This window comes from Barbatula barbatula (genome assembly GCF_947034865.1).
Source record: "Barbatula barbatula genome assembly, chromosome: 8".
NCBI classification, from domain to species: domain Eukaryota; kingdom Metazoa; phylum Chordata; class Actinopteri; order Cypriniformes; family Nemacheilidae; genus Barbatula; species Barbatula barbatula.
In genome coordinates, this window is record NC_136771.1 from 3,929,970 (window position 1) to 3,939,436 (window position 9,467).

A 9,467-nucleotide genomic window follows, 5' to 3' on the forward strand; every position below is an offset into this window, starting at 1 on the left:
GGCCATTTGTGCACTATATGTGCCCCATCACCATTTCAATATGCGGTAAAGATACTTTTTCAAATTGAAAAAATGAATGCATTAAAGAAAACGTGAGACGTTATAGCACACATGGCAAACTTTACTTACAATAATGGCAATAGTAATAATGAACATAATAATTGTGCAATGCATGAAATGTTTAAGCAACTCATCCACAACTAAATAAATAAATATATTGTATATGTGGATATCTTGTAAAAAGGCATTCGGAGAGACAGGATGGGGCTTAAAACAAGCCTGCTGGATTACAAGTGTCATTAAAGTGTATTTTGGAGGCACAATTAGCACTAAAAACACAATACACATTTTTTCATAAACAGCTTAATACACGCGTGTGTATATACAAAGCAAACAAAACCCCACACAAGAAAGGTCCCACCACATTGAAGATCTGAGACGCACACAAAAGATGCGTGCTTGACATATTCAGCTCTCTTTTGTCTTTTTTTGAAAAAATGTTTTTGCATATGTGTATGTCAAAAACAAACGTGATCTTAAGAAAGGCTGTTGCTGTTGTTAAAATGACACTGGTGTTGATAGAAAGTTTCCAAACAGAGTTCTAATAAAGCGCAGAAATGTCTTACTGTAGCCTATCAGTACATTGCGAATCTTAAATCTATCACATACTGTATGAACATTCATAAACATTTAATGGTGAATCAATAAACAACACAAGGTGAAAAAGGGAACTAAATAGCAGAGTAAACAACACACCAGGTTCTGTGTGTGTAAAGCCTCGGTTGAGGTCTCATGTTTTTAAACGAGTGCTGATGGTGTCATCCAGAACACGAAAAGGCACTTTGCTACGTTTGGCAGAGAGCATGAGGACGGCTTAAATATATCAATACGGATCAGATGAAGCAGCTTTGATTTTTTGAACCTTTTACTGGAAACCCTTAGCACACTCCCAAGAGTTTCAATTGACGATTGTATTGAGACATTCACAAGAGATGTCAAGGTTTCACAGTCTTTTTGAACCTGTTACTAAAAGAGTTTAGGAAGAACTGGTTTCACCCAGTCATCAAGCGGTCCATGGGTCAATACGTCTCTTTTTCAAGACAACTGCAGTGATTCAACGTCCAATGACAAAAGGAAACAAAATGGCATTCATAGCCTACCGTTTTCGTTGCAGGTGTCCGCTGGCTGTAGCAACTGACGCTAAAGAGAAGCTAGCATATTATTTTTCAAGTTCACAGTTATAGAGATGATTTGTTTATATTTTACACACTCTCTGTGCATTTATGTTTGCCAAACAGGTTTTATCATCGTGTCACTCAAAATAAAATTTTACGATACTGTTTTGCTTTATTTAAAAAAATCATTTTGTTTTAACACCATTGTATTTGGTTTTATGTTCAAACACAATTGCGTTGAGTTTAAATGTTTAAATTTCAATCAAGTAGATAAAAAACATTCGATGCTTGTTTAATTTACAAAAATACATTTAGTCTACACAACAAACTTTACTTAATCCATTTGTTGAGATACATAAATGACTTTAGTTGTATTAAAATAGCATTGTAGAAACCACTTCCCGTCATGCTTTGCGTGGCGCTGAATAGGGAAAGTAAAAGTTGAAATAAAATGTTATTTTATGCATCTTTTATCCAAAGGATGAATTGGGGATATTTGTTAATGTGTAATACTCTTTTATGTTTGTATTTAAAATACTTTCTGGTATGTTAATGTTTTGGGGGGTAAAGTGTAGAACATAATTGGGTTGAGGACCTGCTAACCAGAATTGAATGTGCTTTAATATAAAAAAGCAATTACAGGTTGTTTAAGTTTACTCAATTCAGTTTAGTTTGTCATACATTAAGTATTTAAGTAGAGATAAAATATTACGGTTACATGGAACTACTGTCTATACCTGAATGAAGTTCTCAAAAAAGTATTTTGAGTGTATAGGCTAAGACTTCCTGATACATAGATTAAAAGCGGATGTTAATCTTCTCAGCGAGTTGTAGTGCGTAAAAGTGCTTAGTTTTCTGTGAAATTTCAATGAAGGCTCAATGAGATCTCAGTGTTTTTCTTTTCCACATGACATCACATTTAAGGGGAATGAGAACAAGGTAATTATTTAATGCTAAAAACTATTCAAATTCTGTTTAAAACAAGAAGATATAAATGCAAATATCGCTAAAAACAAGAAAAATAGACTATTACAGTTTTGTGCTGTTAGTTAAATAGCACATAATCATGTAATTATTTTTTCATTCATATTTCTTCACTGTGAACATACATAATAATTCAGTAGGCTATTTAAATGGAAATAGCATTTAAGTGTTCAGTATTTGTAAATGTATGATATGTAAATGAATATGTTGTTGCTCTCCTTCATATGTCATAAACTAATAGACATAAAAAATATTTGTTACAGTATATTTGTCTTGATTGAAATAACACTAATTGAAATAAAACAAATAAGGATTTGATTTAAATTGACAAAAAAGACAATAAAATATATACATGGTTATTTGATATATATCTGTATGTATTTATTTATGTAAAAATATGAATTGTCCTATAATGTGAATCTACAGGGATAACTCAAAATCAGTAAAATGTCTAGAGACGTTCCAGCTAAAACTATTCAGCTTCAAATTGTCCAAAAGAATAAATAATTTTCTTTATGCAAATTATTATATATTTTGGTGAAAAATGACCTGGACACATGATGTTCACACCTGTGTGTGAGTTATGAGAGCCATATAAATCTCTAAATCCCTTTGTGCCTATAATCACTAAAGTTCCTTCTTTTTCCATTTATGTTTCCAGATGCTGTCTCCTACAGCAGAATATCCTGGCATTGTTCAGCTGGACTCTCACGTCCTGGCAGGGTCACAGGTCATAGCTGAGATTAGGTGTGGTGACTGAGGGCACCGGGTGGATGCTGAGCTCTGCTGTGTGGAAGGGCGGGGTCACTGGCACATTCAGAGGCGTGTCTTGAGGCTGTGGCCACACCTTCCTCAGGAAGCCAATGATGACAAAAAAAGAATAGAGAAGGAAATGAAATAAAGAGGGAAAGGGCAGACAGAGGAAAAGAAAGAGAGAGCTTAAAGAGTGGACTGGCCAATGATCTGTGGTTTTGCGGTCTGTGGCTTTTCAGAGGAGCTTGTGCAAGGCTCTAACTGCAATTCCTGCAAAAACACAAAACAGGACAGATAGTGGCACCTTTGTATATGGGGTCAGAATTGTTGCATTATTCTTATTTGATCCGCAAATAAATGAAGAGAGTTTCACAAAAATGTTAAATCCACATATGCACAAAAAAGATTTTAATGGCATTTAATTAAAGATCGCTTTCTGCACATTTGTGGATAGCTTTCTGTGTATTTGTGAATCGCTGCACGCATTTGTGAATCAGAGCACACATTTGTGGATGGCTCTCTGTGCATTTGTAGATTTTGAAACATTCCTAATGTCAAGATGTGCACACAATCGACAAATAGGTGGACTTCGCCCACTATCTACGCAAGCCAATCAGGTAACTTCCGCTTTCATTGACCAATAGGGCACGTTCTAACTTTCAGGTTTTGCTCTGCACTAAGATTCAAAGAGAGCAAACATGGCGGCTAGTGGCGGTCTGAAATATCTCGGTTTATCCCATTCTGGAATGATCGCTGCTGTGTTTAAACAGTTTATTTTCTAAATCTTTGCCACAACAAAGGATGTCGATCCTTTGACTATGATGTTGTGCTCACAATATATTCTCAAATTCACACAGCAACCCCAAAAGTAAAAGATGTAGGCCTAGTAAACAACCTTACCAAAGTAAATATTGGTTTACATCTGCAGTTAATCAATTTACTGTAGTTAATAATAAGGGTTGTGGCAGTGCTCTCAGTATAGCGTGTTATATGTCTCCATTTTTCCTGGTGCTAAATAAATCAATGTTTTTGAAACTCTCTATATTTATTTGCGGATTATAGTTTATTTATTCCGAATATTGCAAAAATTCTGATCCCATATTTGTACTGCTGTGTGTGCGCCTGTGTGTGACACAAAATAAAATGTAGGAAAACCTGACATTTGGTAAACCGCAAGATTCTTTGTCATTCAAACGGAATCGGTCAGTCAAAGGAATCATGTACTAAAAAAGGTTTGTGTTTGGGTAAGCAGATGAAATTATCAGTAGCTGTGTATAAAAACCACGCGATGGAAAGTCATTGTAATGATATGAAGTACCAAAATGGACAAAATACGAAACTCATAAATCCCAAATTATATATGAAAAGCTGAATTGTTTCTTTCTTTTGTGTTTACAAAGAATAAAAACATTTTTACAGGTTTGGAGCAACATGAGGATGAGTAAATAACGACACAATATTCCTTTCTATGCGAATTGTTCTTTTTAAATTATAAACAAAAATAGAAGCAACATAGACACACTCCTCACACTCTGTTTCTCATTTTGTTCTCGCTGTTACTCTAACAAAACTGAAAAAGACAGATAAACCTCAAATATTGCTTGTCTTTCGAGTTTATGTTCTCAGCTTTAAAATCCAGTTAAACATCAAGTAATCCAGTTAAATATCTTTACCTCATCTCATGACATCATTACAAAATGAACCGTATTAACAAATAATACGAATTGTAGCAATTCAGTCATGCATATGAGACTGATCTAGTTTTGTGCCACGGTCTCTGTCGGAAGGAGGAAAGTATGCAAGTGACCTCGGTTTCAGGATGGATGCCCCCTGGATCTAAGGGGGGTCTTAGAATTACTACCACATTTCACTTCGAAAACAACAGTACTGCTTTGCTTATAATCGTGCACGTACTGTACACACAGTCTATAATAAAAAGTATGCGTTTCATAAAATTGTTAATACATAACTATGTTGGGATACCAATACAATGATACAGTATAAATGACAATTTGGTGGTAACTATTGCCCAACCTTTCTCTCTCGCTCACACAGACACAGATGCTCATATATGGGGACATTGGGAATGTTTATTGGGAACATATGAGTGGTTTTCTCCCTGAGGGCCCTTTAAGAGGTTCTGACTGATGGACAGGAAGACACACATACACTCGCTGTCTATTTTGTTCTCAGTAAATCAGTTGCAGTTAGAGAGTCTCTCTGGGGAATGAGAACGGATTAGCATGTTGGCAGCTGTATTCAATGTGAAATTCTCGACATGTTTGTAACCTACAGAGAATTAACTCGATACAGAAGTGAATGGCCAAAGAATAACTGATGTAAACTTTATCGTTTGTTTTTTCTTTCTTTTGTGTACTAACTGCATTTGTGTATACTGTTAAACCAAATGCTCAAAATAATCAAACAGATTAAGTAATATAAACTTAATTTCATAGAAAAATTACACAATTGGTCTAGAAGGATTTCAAATTCCCAGCATGCTTTGCGTCAGATCGCATTAGAAGGGTAAATTAGTGTTGGTCAGTAAAGACTTGTTAGTTTGAATATTTAGATATTTAGAAGAGTATTTTTCAGTTTTGTGGTTATTATTGTTCAGAAGAGTGGTGCATGTGCTTAGACCTGTAACATGTAACGTGTTATGTCACCAGTGAGTAGTAACTGTACTAATGCCAGTGATGAGGTCAGTCTCTTCTTGCTCATTTTGGGTTGCATGAGTCAAGGTGTTTGATTTATGCATATCAAGATTAGGAAATATGTTGAATAAAGAAACAGAAAGAATTGAGTTTAGTTAACTTAAAAATGCAACTTTGTGTACTTATTTTTTAGGTTCTGCCTACTTAATTCATGAAAAGTGTAAATTAAATATTTAAGTCTTACTACGATTTATTAACAGTAATCAAAATTGTGCTGCTTACTTTAACCAAGAACCTCTAAAATTCTAAGAAATTGAGGCAACTGGTTGTTTTGCCAACTTATCCGGGTTAATAGTGTAATTCTACAAAATATTATGGACCGTGTAAGCATCTTAAAGGAACATTTCACCATTTACTCACTCTCATGTCATTCCAAACTGATATTAAAGGGATAGTTCACCCAAAAATGAGAATGTTCTCATCATTTACTCACCATCTGTCATTTCAAACCTGTATGACTTTGTTTCTTCTGCTGAACACAAATGAAGATATTTTAAAGGATGTTGGTAACCGAAAAGCAGCGGTACCTATTGACTCGCATTGGTTTTGTGTTCATACAAGTGAACGTGTACCGCCATTTCGATGTTTTGTTAGCTTACCAATATTCTTCCAAATATATTTTATGTATCATTTTGTCTCTGCAGAAGAAAGAAAGTCATCACACAGGTTTGAAATGACATGAGGGTGAGAGAAAAATAAAGCACATTCATGAACAGTATAAAGAGGCATATGAGGGCCTGCGTGATATAACATCTGTGTGGATATACCTGGCTGTTCTGCACATGTCCATTTAAGTTGTTGTTCCGCGGCGTAAGCAACATGGTGTCGTGGGTCGTGGTTTTCTCCGTCCGCGGTACACTGGGCTCCCCATCCTCCACGCCATTCGCCTTCCGGACACACAGGACCTTCCGGAAACTCTGCTTGAAGTTGTCGGACAAAAACCCGTAGAGAAGCGGGTTGGCGCAGCTGTTGGCGTACGATAAGTGGACGGCGAAAAAATACACCCCAGCCATCACGCTGTTCTCCGGAAGGATGAAGACCAGGTTTACGATATTGATGATGTAGAATGGCAGCCAGCAGAGAACAAACACCACCACGATCACCACCACCATGCGCGTCACCTTGCGTTCCGAGCGCCTACGCTTCGTAAATCCCGCCCGAGCGCCGGATGACTTCACCTTGACTACAATGAGGAGGTAACACAAGCAGATAACCAGCAGGGGGCCAAAGAACCCAATGGTGGCAGTGTACAGGATGAACGCAGTGGACCAGACATCGCTTGGCTCTGGCCAAATCAGGTTGCATGAGTAAAATTTCTCTTGGACGTCGGAGTATATGACCACAGGAAGAACGACAACGAACGAAAACGCCCACACTGCGGCACTTACGGCTTTAGCCACTCGCGGCCGGCGCCACCTTGTGGAGCGAATAGGATGTACAACCGCTAAATAACGGTCAATGCTCATGACCGTCAAGCAGAAGATGCTTGTAAACTGGTTCAGCGAGTCTGCCGTCATGACAGCGCGACACAGAAAGGAACCGAACGGCCAGTAGGAGAGTACGTTTTGAGTCGTGAGGAACGGCAGACCCAAAATATAGAGTTCATCAGCGACGGCCAAATTCAAAATATAGATGTTAGTAACTGTTTTCATTTTAGCATAACGTAAAACCACGTAAATCGCTAATGTGTTGCCGGTCAGTCCAACGATAAACACGGTTAATGATATGATGGCGGTCATCATGGTGCTACTTCCTTGAAACGGGATGCTTTGATTTGACACATTGGTACTGTAATTCCCGATTGGGGCAGACATTCCCGAAAATCCAAATCCAGTTGTAGAGTTGTAATCCCCTGGGATGGGCCCCGTCCACCCGGATTGGTTGAGTGACTCCATTCTGGATCTGAAACGGAAAAGAAGGTCAAAATCTAGTGTTGAGGTGGGAAAGGGGAAGAGTGGCTCATATGAAAGCCAGCACAAACAAAAAATAAAGAGACAATATAATTCTGCAGCTTTGACCGTATAAGTGGAGGTAGACATATTTCTTGTGTTCACAGTATGTCCTTAAATGTGTTTTACAATGTCAGATCAAAGAGGCTAAATCTGTACCAGATCAGAAGACGATCACACCTCAACCATACGCACCAGAGCCAAAACAGTAAACCTGTCCAAGCAACATGACAAGACATAATGCATACGTGTCTCTCTCTTGCTTAGCAGATCTGCTTTCTATCTCAAGGAATTGCACAACACAAAATCTCCTCACCATTGTAGGACCCTTAAAACACAAACATGTCCATATGGAAACTGTGTTGATTTTGAATTGCTCTTTCATAGACCGGTAGGGAGTGAAGTTGTCTGGCATTTACACCATTTTCTCCGTTTTCCTTAAGGTTATAAAAAGACACGATACAATACTATCATTCATGCAATAAGATTACGATCAAATGTATGAAGTTAGCACAATTTAGATAATGTAGTCTTTTAATGGGATATGTTGGATAGATTTTAATTAGATATGTTTGAGCCTAAATTGAGAATATTGACCACATAAAACATTGAGACCACGGTGGTCTTCTTATCAAGAGGTCTCCATTAAATCTTTATTTAAACTATTTAAACAACAACCTTTTTTGCCAAAAGGTTCTTAAGGTCATAAAATAAATGAAATGGTTATTTTGAGCAGATAGATCTTTTGGAAACAGAAAAGGTTTCTATATGCCAATGCTGTGAAAAACCCTTTGCACAATTTTAAGAGCGTTGGAGAAACATGATCGTTCAATTCTTGCTAACTTCTCCTCTTGAGACTTATGTTCAACTATGCAAGCTTTAAAGGTTTGAAATATGCACTTGTATCAAATTATACGAGACCCAGTCCCATTTTAAGAGACGTATTTACGGTTAAATACATTTCGCAAAGCGCATCGAAACAAACTACGTATTGCCTATTCTGTCGTTGTCGGTGTTCGATGTTTTTGAACTTTAATATACTGTCAAAAACAGGGCGTATGAAAAGTATGACCATGTAATCCCAATGAACTAATGCCATAAAACAATGTCCGCGTTAAACGCCCTGTACGTCAAAACCTCAACCATAAAGCAACACTTAAAAGTCATCGTTGGCTACCTGCATGTATAAAATCCCCTTGACATACAAGACAAACGCTTACTGTCTGTGGACAGTTTATAAACAATGCAACGTTATATGTTAGATTACACCAACCTCTTAACACACGCGCTCGCACTCTACATGGCACCAGTGTTCAGCATCGCGACAGGTGATGGCATCTGCTCACTGCTCCAGTCTGATACACATCCCAGCGATACACATCCCCGTTAAACCGAGAGAGAGAGAGAGAGAGAGAGAGAGAGAGAGAGAGAGAGAGAGAGAGAGAGAGAGAGAGAGAGAGAGAGAGAGAGAGAGAGAGAGAGAGAGAGAGAGAGAGAACAGTGCAAGTGTTCCTCCCCCACAGCATTAATTGTTATTTAAACCAAACATCATCCAGATGTATATCCATATATAACCATAACACGATAAGCATAATATAATAAAACAATGTGAACGTCTGCAAGTGTCCAAATCGGATGTGCGCAATTGGGTGGCGGTCTGGGTATACGTTTTAAAAACAGTTTGACATTGATAATTTCCAACTTTTTGTGCGCAGGAAAAATACATAATTTGCTAACCAAAGTATTATCTATACATTTTATTTAAGTTGGGAAGATGATATTCAATTTTAACAGCTTGAACATGACCAAGGGGGGCTGCGGAATGATCAAATATTTATGGCAATGAAACCAAACCTTGAGTCGAAACTATAAGCATAAAAGATCAGAGCAAT

The 9,467-nt window shown here is 37.5% G+C and overlaps 1 protein-coding gene across 1 annotated transcript; it reads right to left on the reverse strand.

Annotated features, from left to right (window-relative positions):
- Nucleotides 1-2,096: 2,096 nt before the first annotated feature.
- LOC306897675 (somatostatin receptor type 5) lies at nt 2,097-8,937 on the reverse strand. Its single transcript, XM_079462631.1, has 3 exons — nt 8,849-8,937; nt 6,394-7,528; nt 2,097-3,182 (listed from the first exon to the last, which is right to left on the reverse strand). Exons 2-3 carry the CDS (start codon nt 7,519-7,521, stop codon nt 3,099-3,101), a joined length of 1,212 nt encoding a protein of 403 aa, XP_079318757.1. The 5' UTR covers nt 7,522-7,528; nt 8,849-8,937; the 3' UTR covers nt 2,097-3,098.
- Nucleotides 8,938-9,467: the final 530 nt, after the last annotated feature.

Excerpts from the sequence above, each read along its gene's own strand:
- LOC306897675 (XM_079462631.1), bottom strand. The coding sequence starts at position 7,521 with ATGGAGTCACTCAACCAATCCGGGTGGACGGGGCCCATCCCAGGGGAT. Across the intron at positions 3,183-6,393 it reads GACATGTGCAGAACAGCCAG|GAATTGCAGTTAGAGCCTTG; the intron begins GTATATCCACAC and ends GTGTTTTTGCAG.